Source organism: Canis lupus, chromosome 7 (genome assembly GCF_048164855.1).
Source record: "Canis lupus baileyi chromosome 7, mCanLup2.hap1, whole genome shotgun sequence".
In the NCBI taxonomy this organism is placed as follows: domain Eukaryota; kingdom Metazoa; phylum Chordata; class Mammalia; order Carnivora; family Canidae; genus Canis; species Canis lupus.
Window position 1 is genome coordinate 30,296,542 of NC_132844.1, and position 17,387 is coordinate 30,313,928.

Here is a 17,387-nt window from a genome sequence, read left to right on the forward strand (position 1 = left end):
TTGATTAGCCTTCATACTCCACTTGATTAAAAAACAGAACAGTGGTGGAAGTTTCTGAAAGATTCCCATAAGTGTTGAAAAACAAATAAAAGAGAGAAAAGTTAAATCCCAAATAAAACCCCATTAATCATATGTAACTGGGGCTTCAGAAAAATGAGTCATCAAATGATCTGTAAAATTAGAAGCTTAGTTCATAACAGCATTGAGGATATTTATTAAAACTTTAAAGTTGCCATTTTTCAACTGAAAACATCATCCTAAATAGAGAATTTTTACTACAGACACACACAACATATTTAGGCTATTTAATCTAGATTATTTGTCAGTTGATTTTCAGGCGCCAGTGATCAAACTAAAGATTCATAAAAAAGTAGGCTAATATATTGGCTGACAGCATTAGTCTGACTCAGTAGCCATGCATTTGTATTAACAAATGGGAGATGAGAAAGGATGAGTGAAAGAACAAACATCTAGTGGAAAATTTAGGGGAGATATAAAATACATGTGTACACACATACCCTCACCTTCCAGCACAACTATGTTCAATCTCCCCCATCCCCGTCCCTTTTAATTCAGACATAAGGGGAGCAGTGGACTAGATTAGGACTGAGGGTTGCTGAATGCTCTGGCTACCCATGTTTGAGTGTAGCATAAGGTGCAAGTTGTAAAGCCTCTGGTTAATTTGATCAATACAGGCATTCAAAATTGAAAATGCAAGTTCCAGAGTAAATGTTTTGATCACACTGATCTTTAATTAAATTTAGAAGACAACTGAAATTTCCATTTTGCCCTATTTAAAAACAAAAACTTTAACTAGACATCTGGCTGTTTATTATCTTGTAGATAAAACATCTAAATAATGACCTTGTTTTTCAATTTTTCTAGTCCAAATGTTTGCTATCTTTAGACAGAAAGTAGATTAAGAATTAGTCATGATAACTCAATTTCTTTGATTTATGAAGAAAATGTGATGCAAAATAATGACCTATTCAATATGCAAAGGGTAATTACTTTGGTGTCAGAAATAAAGTTATCTGTTCATGTGGTCTAGAGTTGTAACATACAAAATAGAATACATTGCAATGTACTACATAAAAATACAGTTTTTACAAATTTTAAAATAAAATTGAAGTTATTCTTAACATGATCTTATGATTATTGATTTTACTTTTCAAATAATAAATATAAAATATGGATATACTACTCTGAGTATGAAATGGACTCACCTTGCAGGTATTTCCAGTGCTCAGCAGTATGCAAGGCGACTGTGTCACTTCTGAGTATGCTGACCTCCTCAACAAGTCCTGTAACCCACAAAAGGACATTGATGATGTTCAAAGACATATAAGGAGAAGAGTAGAAGACAACCAGACAAGTCAAAAGTACTTGCTTAAAGCATTTATTTTTTAACACATACCAAAGCCATACATTCTTAGTCAGTATGAGGAAGCTGAACTACCATTTATATAGATCTCATGTTAAATAGATGGGAGTGGGAAGTGGTGGCCAAATTAATGCCAGTGAAGGAAAAAATAAATGTTTTCAGAATTTTAATGGAAGCCAGGGATGATACAGGGTCAAAGAATCTCAGCCACCATGCTTTGTTTTGTTTTGTTCTGTTTTTTACTCTTTTAATATTCCATTCTGGCTTTCTGCTAAGAAAAATTAAGAACGTCACTTGCTTTATGCTAAACACTTACTCACTTCATTGAGTAATAACAAATTTCAAAATCTGGAGGGCAGTTTTTCTGTTGCCCTTTAAAGATATCTTACTTATCTAAACTGTGGCTAGTTAATCATGTGTTAGTCCAAACTCTGTTTTAATACCTAGCACCCCTGCTGGAGTTGTAGCTTATTAGAAACCTTCTCCAGTCAGAAGCTCCCATGTTTCAGATATCAATAACTCTGATTGCTCTTTCCCCCCCCCCCTACACTTTCTCAAGCAATGCCCAATTCATAGCATCCTGAAGCTTTTCTTTTTACTTGGAAATTAAACTTGAATTTCCTTTATCCTACATTGCTAGAATAAGTTCAGGTGTCCTGGCGTCTCCCCACCTCCTGCAGAAACTCTGAAGCTAGTTTCCTCACTCCTATTTTATTTAAGGAACCCAGGATTTTCAAGTCAGAGTTCAAAAGAGTCAGTTTGCACAATTTTTTAAAAATTGTCTTTTAAAAATGTTCATCATTGTAATAGTTAAAAAAGAAAACATTTTTGGGATGCTTAGGTGGCTCAGCCAGTTAAACATCTTGCCTTCAGCTCAGGTAACAATCTCAGGGTCCTGTGATCCAGCTAGCTTAGTCTTAGTGGGGCTCCCTGCTTAGCGGGGAGTCTGGTCCTCCCTTTCTGTCTGCCCTTCCCCCTGTTCATGCTCTTTCTGATTTGGGCATATCAAAATAGTGTTAGCAAAATGGGTAATACTATTTCTAAATATCTCTAAAATCTCAAAGCTCATATAAAAGAAACCAACAATCAGTGGAAAAGAGAAATTAACTACCAATCAACTGTCAGATGTACCAACATAGGTACAAGTTAAGAACTGGCTGAAAAAAATATCAGAATGAGCTGGCTATACCTACCCATAAAAGATAGTCTTTTTTTTTTTTTCCTTTTTCACACAAGGTACATGAATATTTTTGACCAAATTCCTTTTAGAAAAGAGAGATAATTTATTATATCCACCCCCGTTGGACCCTTCTCAAAGCTTTACAGGTACCACAAGTAAACATCAAGATTTTCTTCAGAGAAGTTAAACATTCTTCTAGTACAAGCTTACAGAAGGAAAAACTCATAATACAAATATTACTTTAGGGAAAATAGGTTTATTTATTCATATTTTCTAGTTTTTGAAAATATATGTATATTTCTAGTTTACATTTTGCCAAACTAATGCAACTTCTGAATGTCTCTTTTGTTTGGAGTAAGGAAAATATCTGGTCCATGGACTTACAACATTGAATGAAACGGCAAGCATTTCACCAAGATGTCAAAACAGGAAGAACTTATGGCATAATCAGCACTGAGAGCAGCACGAGAAAATACTGGCTAATCTTTCTGATGAAGAACTATTAAAAAACAATCTAGATCAATTGTGATTTCAGGAGTAATGATGTACATCTATTTATCATATTTGTTGTTTGTATACTGAATTTCCTAAGCTCACTGATCTGTGACAGTAAATAAAATTATTTTTATGAGGTCATTGACTTCAAATAAATATTCTTAAAAATAACACCTTAGGAAATTACATTTATAAGATGCTTAACAGTAGAATAGTGATGCTTTCATAAGACATTTACAAGTGTGAATGTAGTCTACACAAATGACCCTCTGTGTGGCTAGAGGATGCCTTCAAACTGAACTATTTGTTATTGATCATTTAAATCCATTCACACAAAGGTAAGATTAAACAGTGTGGCCAAGAAAAAGAGATGCTGACCCCCGGGTTACAGTAACTGAGTCTAACTTTAATTTTTCCATAACTAGCTATATAAACTTGGGGAAAATCATCTAGCCTTTCTTTAAAATTAGGACTGCACATTGACCAGAATTATCTTGAAAATAAAATTAAATGTTATAGAATAAAAAGGGTTGAAAAGTTAAAAACTATAAAAGCCTGTTGCTTGCTAAGAAGTATACAAGTAATAAAAAGTTTGACTATTATTCCCAAACTAATGTACAAGTTGTACGGCTTGGGATATTTCTGGCCTTCAAAAAGGCCCTGAAAAAGAAATTATTTCCCTAAAGAAGCATGGGGAAAGTCATTCACAGCACCATTTCCCTATGAAAACAGGTGGTTTAGGTTCCCAAGTGAGATTTAATTTTGACATGAAGCACTTTGATTAGCTCCTGCTCTACTAACACTAATTTGACAACAGGGATATCTCCAGTTTACCCTATAATGTAGACAGCTGCATGTACATGCTTGAGAAAGGATGCCTGCCTGTCCCTCAATGGCTTCAGGAATTACTGGGATCTGCCCTAAGGCAGTGTATCACAAGGGGGTTGAGGGTCGGAGTTCAGATTCTTCATATTGTCACTGCTTTGCCTAGACTACAAGGGTCTTCCATAGGATTGTGCCACATGTTGTGGAAGGGATCAAAGAGCATAAACAGCGGAAGGAAGAAAAGGCACTGGAAATAGTGGAGAGGGCTGATTTAGAAATATCAAGAATGAGACAAGAATATGGGGAGAGACTGGCTAGATTGCTGGAGAACAGAAACAACAGTCTTTTTTTTAAAGATTTTATTTATTTATTCATGAGAGACACAGAGAGACATAGGCAGAGGGAGAAGCAGGCTCACTGCAGAAGCCTGATGTGGGACTTGATCCCGGAATCACACCCTGAGCCAAAGGCAGACGCTCAACCACTGAGCCACCCAGGCGTCCCGAGAAGTAATAGTCTTAATAGTCTTAAGAAGTAATAGTAATAGTAATAGAAAACAGTAGTTTTCTAGGCTCTTCTCTCTCTCCCTCTGGTATGAACTTGGAGGATCATTTTATATTTGTTTGCTTCCTACCTTCTAAAACCATTTTTGAGAAAAGAGGAAGCAGACAAGGCAAAATGGGAAAGGTATTATCACTGCTACGTGGACCTGGGGCGGACTTCACACCTCACACTGTGTTTCAGCGTGTATGGTATTAGTTGTAAGTGCTGTAAGGCTGCCAGGTTGCTAGGTTTCCACTGCCGCAGCAGCAGGTCACTTGTCACTGAGGAAGAAATGCTCAACAGGCCAGTTAGGCTGCAGTGCATTCTGGCCTTCAGCAGGTGTTTCAGGATAAAACATCTTGGTCCTCAACGTTGTGTCCAATCTGAATGTCCAATACTTTGAAAGAAAGAAGGAAAAGAGTGCACTTCCAGTTCAGTTTAAGTCTAAAAGGTAAATGAGAAGACAGACTCATAGAATGAAAGAGACTAAGGAGAGGAAGTATACATGTCAGTCTGAACCAAGGCTCTACTACTTCTCTCAGCTATTTAACCTTTCTCTACTTTCTTTTCTCTACCTGGAAAATGGGTATGCAGTATGTGAAGCTTTGAGATTTGCAGGAAGTTTAAAAGAAAATATGGTATATAAAATACTGAACACACTGCCTGGCACATTATAACAAACTAAATAATGTTAATAATTATTAAGACCAAAATTGAATCTTGCCTTCTTATTTCTTATTTTCATTGCATTGATTACCATAACTTTTAAGTCAGGATCAACTAATGGTGTTTTTTTTTTTTTTTTTCCTCAAAAGTATATGTAAAACATTCTTTTAAGAATTTCAGGTAGAGACTCACCCTTATATACATAGATCTATTTTTCCTTTTATTTTTCTTAAAGACTTATTTGTTTGAGAAAGAGCACGTATAGGGAGAGAGACAGAGGAAGAGAGAGAGAGAGAATCTTCAAGCAGACTCCACACTGAGCACAGAGCCGATCCAGGACCCTGAGATCATGACCTGAGCCAAAATCAAGAGTCAGCCACTTAATTGAGTCACCCAGGTGTCTTCTTTTTCTTTTTAAATGGAGAAAAGTAAATTATGTACCAAATAAGTTCAGAAGCTGAAGAGAGAGAAAAAAAAAACAAATTTGAACCTAAATTTAAACTAAGAGTAACTATGTCGAAAGATATCTAGGTTGTGAAAGTATAGATTTTCTCATTTGATAATTATTTTGGCTATCTAGAAAAAAATAAATGCTTGCAATTGCAAAATTTGCAATTTCATGGAAGGATGAACATTTTCCCCTCAGAATGTAAATATTATCTCAGTTTGAGGACAGGGTGAAGAGAAACAAAGACCAACAGATGCTTTCGTTCAACAGTACATATCAAATGGCCACTATGAATCAGACACATATGAATCCAGTCAAAGCATCACCAAGGTACTGCCAAAAGCAAGACAGCCCAGATGTCCTAGTGCAGGAGGTAGCAGGGTCTGGATTATGGAGATATGGAAATTTGCTGTGATGGGCGGAACCCAGTTGGGGAGGGGGAAACGCTTTGATAAAGGTTTAAGGAAGTGTCAGCCACAAAGCCCTGGCAGTTTAAGAGAAGGGCTCTTGCCCACTGCTGCTAGAATTCCTGGTGCAGGGTCTTATGCATAACATGTCTTTCATGTCTGGCCTCATGCTCTACTTCTGCCTCTCAGCCATTACCTCTACTTTTGGGAGAGGCCATGGGAGCTGCCAGCAGTGATGAGCAGCCTCTGCTTGGGAATAGGGTCCCCGCCTAGAGGACTGGGCCAATGCGGCTTTTGTCAATGCAGTGCAAAGTGCTGAGCCCTTGCGTCAGAACTACATGGGCAACTTGGTAAAATGCAGATTCCCTTAGCCCCACAGAACAAAATCCTGGGCATGCATGAAGTACAGGTGCTCTCAGCTCTGAAACTTCCTTTTCCCGCCCTTCACGTTTTAGAGGAAGGGTTAAAATAAAGTTCAAAACAATAGCAGCAGAGCTAAACCCTTGCTCTCTTTGGTGTAGTGTACCTAATGCATCACCTATTTACCTCTTTGACCTTATTTTTAGAAAGGTCAGAATTCACACTGGCCTTTGAAAGAAACATTTTTAACAGGTCTTTTCTTCTTTTAAATATTTTTTGCCATTTGTACTTGTCTTTATTTATCCGTAAACTGCGGATAATCCCGTTCCTAAAAATGATGGCTAAACAGCAGTCAAATGGGCTAAGTTCAAGGTCTGGCCCCATTTCTTACTGGCCATGAACCTTGGGCAAGTCTCTACCTAGCAGTTTTTTTCTGTGAATTCCTCTGACCTAGAATACCTACTTCTTAAGCAGAAGATCATTAAATGAAGTTTTAAGTGTAAAGCACTGAGGAGAGCCCAGAGGTGCTCAGCAAGTTTCTCCAACCCCCACAAACCTTATCCCAATGCACTACCAGTCTTATTTCTTTCCATGGCAGTCTAGACATCCTTTCTCAAACATTCTCTATTCCCTATGTTGACAATGCCTGCCTCCTTCTTACTCAACTACGAAAGTAAAGTCCACTTTTAAAGATTCAATTCAGGGGTCCCTGGGTGACACAGCGGTTTAGTGCCTGCCTTTGGCCCAGGGCGCGATCCTGGAGACCCGGGATCGAATCCCACGTCGGGCTCCCGGTGCATGGAGCCTGCTTGTGTCTCTGCCTCTCTCTCTGTGTGACCATCATAAATAAATAAAGAAAAAAATATTGAAAAAAAAAAAGATTCAATTCAAACGACACCTCCCTTCTAGTTTATGATGTTTTTTTTCCTCCCAGTTTCCCTGATCCTAGTTAGCTCACCACAGATACTCCTTTCATCACACAGGTAAGGCTGAACCGTAAGTGCGTACTTGCTTCTCATGCCCGCTTAAACTGTGTGAGATGCAGCCGTCCTTATATCCTCAGCACTTAGCCTGGGTGCCTGGAACGTAAGAGGTGGTCAAACCGTGCATATACACGTACGTAATTATCCTGAATGCCTGGACAGAATGCGGGACTCCTGTGGGGACAGGGAGGAATACGCGCTTCTGGCGGGGCGGCGGGCCTGTGAGAACTGTGTGGTCGCCCCACCCCCACCCGTGCTAGGCCTGGCGCTGAGGGGCAAGGGCTTCCCTCTAAGGTCGGGTCGGTTTCTCCACTTCGGTACGCGGCTCCGCAGGGCACCGGCAGGGGGCGGCGTTGCCACACAGCTGGACGCTCCGTGGGTAACCGTCCTCTCCCCGCCCCCTACTCGCCCCTCCACCCTCCACCCCGGAGGGCTCGCCGCTCTGGTAACTAGGACGCGGCTCCGTCGATTCGCACGGGGCGGACTGTTCTTCCTCCCGAGCTGGACGGCGGGGGCTGTGCAAAGGCCCTGGGGGAGCGTCTTCAGCTTCCCCGGCGCGCTCCCCTCAGCCCTACCTCAGGGGAGTTGGTCTGGAAAGAGCAGCGTGAGGCCGGAACGGACGGCCGGGAAACACGGCGGGGCGAGCGGCAGCGCGTGCGCGCGTGCGGGGTACCCATGACACCCCTGTCGCCCGGCCCAAGTGACTGAAGCTGGGGGACGTGGGGGGAGAAACGCTGATCCTTTAGCCTCGTCCTTTCACGTGCCGCGGAAAGCTAGGTAATTTCACACGGCATTTGTAGTCACTTGGGAAAGGCAAACCTTGGTGTGGGACGCGCGCGCTTCGCTGCCTCAGTCCGCGAGAGAACGCGCCGCGGTGAGTCCGGGCCGCGCCGTCCTCCCCCATTGGCCGCCCGCCCGCCCGCCCGACCTGCGGGGGGGGGCGGGGGGGCGCCCGCTCGGTGACGCGCGCTGGCCGACGCCGCGCTCCCCGCCGCCCGGAGCCGCTCGTGCGCACGAGTTGGACGCAGGCTCGCGGCTCCGCCCCCGCGTCTCCCCAGGCTCGCCCCGGAGCTCCCCGGCGCTTCCCGACGTTTCGAGAATCGAAACACACAGTCAGCAAGCTCTTCCCCCTCGGTCGCGGAGACTTATTTGCATGGACTCGCGGACCTTTAGGTCGGTTTGATTGCCTAAGAAAACGGCCCCGCTCCACACGGCCGTCTCACGCAGGGGCTCCCCAGGAACCCCCGGAGCCCCATCCAGCTGCAGCGACGCGCGGCACCCGGAGAGAATTTTATGTCTGGCGACTTTCTGCAGTTGCGCGATTTCAGCCGTGATTCAGTTTTCAGGGCTCTTGAGGCATTTTAAGTGTCTTTTGGTTGGGGTCGGGGGGGAAGGAAAAAAAAGAGGCTTGGGCGCGCGGAAGACCGTCCCTAAACCAAGCGTTGGTCCCAACACACGCGCGCACACGCACACACTCGGCGGCCGACGTCCCCCAGCTCGGACCGCTCGGCGGGGCTCGGCCTGCGGGGCGGGCGGGGGCGGCGCCCTATGCAGATGAGGAGGGTGTGGCGAGTGCGTGGCGCCCGGGCCCCGGAAGCGCCGAAAGGCCCGGTATAAAAAAAGTACTGAAGACATTTCCCCCCGCACAACTGCTAAAGCTCCAGAGACAGTAGCGTGTGCGGCGGCGGCGGCGGCGGCGTCACCTGGGGCCGCCACCTCCGGGACCACCGCAGCTGAGGCGATAGCGGCGCGGGCGCGGGCGGGGGCGAGGGCGAGGGCGAGGGGCGGGAGCGGCCAGCGCAGGCGGCGAGGTCTGGGAAGGACTGAGTCGCTCGCCGCTGCCGAGAGCGCACTCGCGGCTCCTCGAAGTGTTGCCGCCTCGCGGTTCCTCGCTCGCTGCGCTCCTCGAAGGGGCGGCCGCCTCCAGGTGACACAGACGGGATTCCCGCTTGCGCTTTCCAGATGCATCAGAGATACTTTTGGTGCGGGGGCTTCTCTGCGGGGCGCGGGGCGCGGGGCGCGGCTGGGCACAGCGGGGGGCCGGGGCGGGAGGGTCTCCCGGGGAGCCCTGGAGCCTGCGGCCGAGCCGGGGAGGGGGCGCGCTCTTCCCTCTGCGGGCCCCCGTCAGCCGCCGCGCGCGTCCTCAACGCGCCCCTTCCCCCTTTTGGCCTTTTAGGACTGACCAGGGCCAGCTGGTGTTCGGAGGGCACTTCATGGCGGAAGGCGAAGGGTACTTTGCCATGGCCGAAGACGAGCTGGCCGGCGGCGCTTACATCCCCCTGGGCGGCGACTTCGGCGGCGGCGGCGGCGGCGACGACGACTTCGGCGGGCACTGCTTGGACTATTGCGGAAGCCCCACGGCGCACTGCAACGTGCTGAACTGGGAGCAAGTGCAGCGGCTGGACGGCATCCTGAGCGAGACCATCCCGATCCACGGGCGCGGCAACTTCCCCACGCTCGAGCTGCAGCCGAGCCTGATCGTGAAGGTGGTGCGGCGGCGCCTGGCCGAGAAGCGTATCGGCGTCCGCGACGTGCGCCTCAACGGCTCGGCCGCCAGCCACGTTCTGCACCAGGACAGCGGCCTGGGTTACAAGGACCTGGACCTCATCTTCTGCGCCGACCTGCGCGGGGAAGAGGAGTTTCAGACTGTGAAGGACGTCGTGCTGGACTGCCTCTTGGACTTCTTGCCCGAAGGGGTGAACAAAGAGAAAATCACGCCACTCACGCTCAAGGTAAAGCCCCCCGACATGGGCCTGGGGCCGTGCCCGGGCCGGGCTGGGGTGCGGCGGGCAGAGGGGCGCCCGTTTGATGCCACAGACCTGCGGCCGTGACGGGTTTGGGCGTGCTCCTATTATATTTGGGTTTTGATTGTTTTAATGAGTCAACGGAGGTGCGCGGACGGTGTTGGGTGTTTTAAGTTCACTTGGTTCTGACGCGCCACTACTCTTCTACTTCCTCCTCTGTTCTCCCTTCTCTCTTCTCTCTCTCTCTCTCTTTTTTCTTTTAACTCTTTGGATTTCCTTGCTTGAGGCTTGTCCAGAGTGGTTTCTGATTAAGTGGAAGAATGAAATGACGTAAACCAATTTTTGAGTCATTTTATAATCTAGTTTTTGGGGAAAGAGCAGCCTGAAGCAGGATCCAGTCAATGGGCTTATTATTACTGTATTGGAAAATGTGATTAGATTTCTCAGCTGCGTGCAGCTGACTCCGTGTGTGAAGGATATGTGGGATGCTTCTCCGGGTCGGCTCACGTGTGACGGATATTGTGGGTACCCCCCCCCCACACACACACACACAGACAGACACACACACACACTGGCTCAAAGCATGTTTTAAACAATTAAAGTTGTCTGAGGAATCAGTCTCCCAGAATGTCCTAATTTAGTTCATACTTGATTGTAATTGCACAGTACCACTGGAGGGACAAGATTCTAATCTCAACAGTAGCCTCTGGGGAAGTGGAACTAGGTGACTAGGGACAAGGGTGAGAGACAGACCAACTTTCCACTGTATGCACTTCTGTCTTTTGAGTATTGTGTGGATATCGTGTGAATGTTCTACCTGTAAGACCATTTTCAAAAAATAACATTTCAAAAGTCAGACATGACAACAGAACCTCTTAGTACCGTGATACGTCTGCCAAAAGCCTCAAACTATTACTTCTAGTCTCTTTTCCAGACGGTAAAACCACTCGTTAAATGCATTTTTGTTGTTGTTGTTTTCAGAGGACTGTTTAAGCCTGTAGGTAGTGTTTGCTGAAATTTGACAAAACAAAAGGGAAGGAGCAAGATAATTCTCTACTGTGAAGAAGATGCATTTATTCATTTATTATTTCTTCTAGGTTTGCTCATCTTCTTGTTTTATCTTTTAAATTGTAGGAAGCTTATGTGCAGAAAATGGTTAAAGTGTGCAATGACTCTGACCGATGGAGTCTTATATCCTTGTCAAACAACAGTGGCAAAAATGTGGAACTGAAATTTGTGGATTCCCTCCGGAGGCAGTTTGAATTTAGTGTAGATTCTTTTCAAATCAAATTAGACTCTCTTCTCCTCTTTTATGAATGTTCAGAGAACCCAATGACTGAAACATTTCACCCCACGATAATTGGTGAGAGCGTCTATGGTGATTTCCACGAAGCCTTTGATCACCTTTGTAACAAGATCATTGCCACCAGGAACCCAGAGGAAATCAGAGGGGGCGGCCTGCTTAAATACTGCAACCTATTAGTGAGGGGCTTTAGGCCCGCCTCTGATGAAATCAAGACCCTTCAGAGGTATATGTGTTCCAGGTTTTTCATCGACTTCTCAGACATCGGAGAGCAGCAGAGAAAACTGGAGTCTTATTTGCAGAACCACTTCGTGGGATTGGAAGACCGCAAGTATGACTATCTCATGACCCTTCATGGAGTGGTGAATGAGAGTACAGTGTGCCTGATGGGACATGAAAGAAGACAGACTTTAAACCTTATCACAATGCTGGCTATCCGGGTGCTAGCTGACCAAAATGTCATACCTAACGTGGCTAATGTCACTTGCTATTACCAGCCGGCTCCCTATGTAGCAGATGCCAACTTTAGCAATTACTACATTGCACAGGTCCAGCCAGTATTCACATGCCAGCAACAGACATACTCCACTTGGCTACCCTGCAATTAAGAATGATTTACAAATGTCCTGTGGGGAAGCCATTTCAGACAAGATAGGGAAAATAAATAAAATGAATAAAAGATTAAGTAAAAAGGCTGAGTGACCCAGCCCTGAATAAAGATGTGTTTTGTGCAATGATGATCTGCTCCTGGTTTTAAACTTGGCAAAGCTCATGGATCTTTTCATAGGTATGGGAGCACGATCTCAAAACAACCCTCCTCACCCACCAACCTTCTCACCTGTTCCTCCTACTCAGTTGGATTCTATTCTGAAACAAAAGAGACCTGTCATTAAAAGCAACCAGGTTCTCCTAAAATAACAAGGGAAAAAAAAAAAATGCTTGATGACAATATGGGTTTGCAGTACCTGCTCCCATAGCTTTGCCATAGGAAAAAAAAAAAAAAAAAAGGAGAGTTTCTTATAAGGTGGAATTTACAAAAGGGAAAATACAAAGGAAAAAAGATCTTACCCCAACCTAAGTATCAATTCAGAAGTTCAGATAGTAGCGATAATAGAAAAAAAGGGACTCCAACATTGGGATTACTATCTGAAACCTGTAGCAAGTGCTTTCTGTGGAACTATCCTATTACGCTAACAGAGACAGCTTGCTCCGAATGAACAGTAGTAGGTTGGTGCAGTTCTCATAACAAACAGCAGAACTTAATGATGACACAATCCATTATTTCCAGCTGTGTGCATAGCTTGCATTTTTTAAATATGAAAATGCAAGCGAAAGCAGCTCTAGCAAAGAAAGTATGCTCAAGGACCAAAGATTTAACAGATAAAAATACCCAAGTAGAAGAGATATAGTAGAATATATAAAGAGTTAACTATATTTGTTACACACCAATAAACATCAAAGTGCCTGTTGCCTTCTGAAAATTTGAAGTGGAAAAATTTTATGATTTAATGATTATTTTATCAGGGACTCAAGAAGAAAATAAAACAACGTATAAGCTTGTGAATGGTGGAAGAAATGCCCTATTTTTTCTTGGCAAATACTTGTATAAAGTTAACATTGTTGGTGTGATATTATCATAGGTACATGTGTATGTGTGTGTACATTATGTGTATATATATACGTATTTGAGATATGTATATATACACACAATACATTGACTAAGGTCTAGAATAATGTAGCAAATAGAAAATGTTTAAATACTGTGTGCTTTTATGTTTTCAACAGGATGACATGAGACGTGGGCATATTGCAGTGATGAGTTAAAACCCACATCTAAAAAATTAAAACCAATGAAGGAGGAAAACAAGTAATATATTTGTTAGGAAGAGCAGAGATTATACATTTTTAGTGATTTTTTTTCTTTTTTTTTTTTTTTTTGTGAGCCATAGAATTCTACAAATGGGAGAATATTTGTTTGGCAGAGCACTCTTTTTGTACTGAACTGCCATTTTGACAGTAGGAACCCTTTTATTTTGTGTTATATTTGCATGCCTCCATGGTGTACAATCCAGTGGATCATGGATCAGCGATAGTTCATTTAAATCCCTAACTGCTAATAAAATTTCTGGTGATCTGAACACTACTTATTAATATTTAAATGAATTTTTTAATGAATGCATTCTGCATTCCAGGACCACTAGAATTTAGTAAATGTGAAATGACCCTTTTTAAAGAGTATTTGCACAATTGCTTAAAATTTATATATGAGATATATATTATATATAAAATTTTATAAATTCACGTCGATATGAAACACCTTTGATCTGATTGTCACACTGCATTTAAATATTTAGTACTGTACTTTAAATTCAGTCACTTTGCATTGGATCAGATCCAACTTTATCATCTCTTTACCAAGAGACCAGTTAAACCTTTGTGAAATGAACTGGCATTATCATTTCAGTTCAGTGACAGCTAATCCTAAAACCATTCCTTCTCCCAGCTTTTTATTCCTTTGGACACTGGTCTCTGAAAATGCATTTGTTAAAAACAAAACTAACACATGCAAACCTTTCCTTTGTATTGTGAAACAGCCACATAATTCCTACCAGCTCTAGTGGATGACTGCTTACTGTGACAGTTCCTCTGAAGAACCTACCAGATTTCTGTCATCAAGTTCAAGAGGGATTGGGGAAGAAAATAGCATCATCCTATTGGCAGTGTCATTTGTTTGCTATTGGGGCATCACTCAGATGCTCAGTTGTAGGCTAATCCATCTGAAACTACCTTTTGCACACCTTTCTTTGAAGCCTTAACAGGAACTTGATGGGTTTGCTGTAGCAGCTTCCCTGTGAATTCTCTCTGAGCTGTCACAGCTACTGCACTGCCACTCACTGTTTCCTAGGGAACTCTTTCTTCTCCCACGTTGGCTCATTCTCCCTCACTCCAGCCCTGGGTTTGAAAATGAATTGTGAATTTCCAGGCAATATTATTCCATTTTCAGATTAAGCCTGATACTTAACTGTCCAGAAGCCAGAGCTCTGCCTGCTTGCTTACCTGTTTGGAGTTTTCTAAGAGAAAACTAAGGGAACACTTGGGAACATAGACGCAGACAGTGATCTGCCTTCTTCCTTCTCATCCTAACTATTGACAAGTGAGTTGTCCATTATATTACAAAGAATTTGGAGAACGCTGGCTCTGCCACAGCAAAAATCTGCTGTTAATTGATAACACGAATTTTTGTTTGGAGGAGCCTTATTTGAAAATATACTCTTCACTTATTTTCTGAAATGTTTATGTTCTTTTCTTATTCCAACTTTGGTCGCATAGTTGGAATCGCCAACACCTGGCATTCAGATAGAACAGGCTATGCTCAAGACAACCTTCAGCCGTTGCTTTAAAACTTCTATAATTTATTTCTTTTTTGTATGTACTATAGTCTTGTGCATATGTAGTTGAACAGACAGTGGAATATGTGTCTCTCTTTGTGGATGTGTAACCTAAAAGTCTGAATGTCTGGAGAGAGAGAGCCGTGTGTATAGGTCAGAGAAAAAGAACAGCTCTCAACTCCTGATCGGTGCCTGTGATTTGCTTGCTTTTGTGCTTATCTGGCCTAGTGTGCTGTTAACTTTAAAACAGGAAGAAGTTTTATCTTCTGGAGGCTCTTCTCACCTGTCCAGTTTGGCATGTCAGAGAACATTTGACCTGTGACCGTGCCCTTCTAAAAAGTTGATTTTCAGTAAATCCGATTGTCTCAAGAAGTCCTACAGTGAGATGGACTTTTCCCTTCCTGAAGTATCTGCTCACTTTAGTAGTGGGTGGACTATTTTAACGGGGCTCCAAACAATGCAAGGATGGAAGAATATTTGTAAGCCAAGCCATGGAAGAAACACAAAGAAAAGTGAACACCGTTTCTGCCACCCCTTTCTGTTAGCTTATCGTCGGCTGCTTTACTGTGCATAAAGTTGTTTTCAATGCAGTGCTTGTCAAATAAATATCGTGAACTATTTTGTGAATGAAATGTATTATGTTGAAAGCTGTCAGCAGTTCAAAAATAAGCTTTCTTTTTTGTTTGAAGACAAAGTGTATTAGATGAAACTGAAAAGTAAAAAAAAAAAATCATATATAGCACCTATTTGAATATAATCTTTCTTTAAGATTTCTTATTGCCTTTTCAGTGCCAAGGAAGAATCTCTGTGTAATATTTTGTTGTAATAATGGCTTGCTAACAAAATACATGGTAAAAGTACAAAGTTGGAAGATGTCAAGGTAACTTGGCAAAACTTGCTGCAAAGCCTTGCAGAATGGAGGAGGCTCTGCCCCCCGGGTGTCTCTCAACCTCTCTACAACCATTGCCTGCTCTGAGATGTCCTATTGCAGCAAGCTGCACCTGGGGTCACTCTGTTGGGATATTTTGACTTTAGACTGTGTCACAGGCAGAAAAGGAGTTGATGAGAATGGACTCTTAAAAACTGACATGTTTGAATCAGTGCTAGAGGGAACAGATTGTGAATTTTGTTTACAGCATCCAATATTTGGATTTTTTTTCTTGTAAATAAAAAGAAGTTATTTTTTTCTATTGATTTGTGTCTTTTATCTTCAGTGTCTGTGCTGGCTAAAGACTGTGTCCTCTGAAACCCAACTCGAGTCCATGAGAAAAGACAAAGCAGTATTTGGGGAAAAAATAGCCATCAGCAAATTTTTTATTCAAGTACAATACATTAAAATGTTCAGCTTTCAGCCAGCCTCTCACTGGCTCATGGCTCAATTAGCTCCAAAAGAGTTTAGCTAATGGGTGCCAATTTTTTTTTTTTTTTTTTTTTTTAAATCTGGGTATGAACTTAGCAGTGTTAAGCAACCCAGAAGTCAGACCAATTTTCCATCATCAGTAGAGACTCATGGCTCTGGATTGCAGGGCTCCAGTAGCCTTAAGTGGGCCTTGGTTTTCATGAGTAGCTCAAGTGATGTGATTCAATCATCAGTGGTTGTTTATAGTTGGAGGCTCTAGAGTATTATCCAGCAGTTTTTACGTTCTGAGTTGGGAGAAGGGGAATAAGTATTGGAAGCTGGTGATTGAAAGGGAAGTGGAAGGAAGAGCAGTCATAGGATCTAATAAGTTACTCTTTGTGTATGTGTAAGTGTTGGGTGCAAAGGAACTGCCCTTCTGACTAGCATACAACACAATCTCACCTACTGAGATTACCAGGGGCATACATTTATTTATTAAACTTCTTTCTTTGTGTAACTTTGGAGACTTTCTCAGTACTAGTAGTATGTGAATTTGGTAAGCCTAGTCTATTATAGGACACACTTGTGGTTTTTAAAGCCCTTATGTTGTTGGGATCCCCGGGTGGCTCAGCGGTGTAGCGCCTGCCTTTGGCCTAGGGCGTGATCCTGGAGTCCCGGGATTGAGTCCCGGAATTGAGTCCCACATCAGGCTCCCTGCACGGAGCCTGCTTCTCCCTCTGCCTGTGTCTTTGCCTCTCTCTCATGAATAAATAAATAAAATCTTAAAAAAAAAAAGTCCTGATGTTGGAGAGAATGCATGCTTAACACTGCATCTATGAAAGAGCCACTCCTGGTATTAAAATGCAGCTTCCCTCACATACGCATCATAAAAAAAATACAAGATGGTTGGATAATGGTATTTGTATTCTTCTATGTTTCAACCCCTTCATCCTTCTATAACTAGTCCCTCACATGTCTGTAGTCATCATATAATTTTTTCCTAAGCAAGGGTTGAATAAGGACAGTGTATATTAAGCTCCTCCTAGACTTAGATACACCCTGCTATTTCTAGTGGAATTACCAGGCTGTACCTAGCTAAGCCTGAGTAGAAGTAACCCACCCTTTCTTTCCTTAGGAAGCACATTCCCAACCATTCTGGTCCTTTCAGAAGAAAAACAAAAAATTAATACCCCAAAAAAGCTAAAAACAATTTAAAATCAATCCTTAAATATAAAATAAAATAAAAACTGTTAAAATCATCAAATACTTCAGAAATTTAACTAATTTCCTTTTTAGAACCAAGTTTGAAATAAATGATATG

The 17,387-nt window shown here is 43.0% G+C and overlaps 1 protein-coding gene and 1 long non-coding RNA gene across 5 annotated transcripts; both read left to right on the forward strand.

Moving 5' to 3' along the window:
• The first annotated feature begins 1,209 nt into the window (after positions 1–1,209).
• On the forward strand, positions 1,210–3,200 carry LOC140636715 (uncharacterized). Its single transcript, XR_012033922.1, has 2 exons — positions 1,210–1,382; positions 2,924–3,200. It is a non-coding gene; the product is annotated as an uncharacterized lncRNA (long non-coding RNA).
• Positions 3,201–7,926: 4,726 nt separating this feature from the next.
• TENT5A (terminal nucleotidyltransferase 5A) lies at positions 7,927–15,917 on the forward strand. Of its 4 annotated transcripts, none has more exons than XM_072832245.1 (3): positions 7,927–8,068; positions 9,468–10,023; positions 11,170–15,917. In XM_072832245.1, exons 2-3 carry the CDS (start codon positions 9,505–9,507, stop codon positions 11,944–11,946), a joined length of 1,296 nt encoding a protein of 431 aa, XP_072688346.1. In that variant the 5' UTR covers positions 7,927–8,068; positions 9,468–9,504; the 3' UTR covers positions 11,947–15,917. The 4 variants fall into 4 exon arrangements, with proteins under 4 accessions (XP_072688346.1, XP_072688344.1, XP_072688343.1 ...); XM_072832243.1 differs by lacking the exon at positions 7,927–8,068 and adding an exon at positions 8,319–8,464; XM_072832242.1 differs by lacking the exon at positions 7,927–8,068 and adding an exon at positions 8,897–9,273.
• Positions 15,918–17,387: the final 1,470 nt, after the last annotated feature.

Bases quoted from the DNA above. Each gene is read 5' to 3' on its own strand.
- TENT5A (XM_072832243.1), top strand. From the start codon at position 8,445: ATGGACTCGCGGACCTTTAG. The intron at 8,465-9,467 runs GTCGGTTTGATT...TTGGCCTTTTAG, and splicing joins ATGGACTCGCGGACCTTTAG to GACTGACCAGGGCCAGCTGG. The intron at 10,024-11,169 runs GTAAAGCCCCCC...TTTAAATTGTAG, and splicing joins TCACGCCACTCACGCTCAAG to GAAGCTTATGTGCAGAAAAT.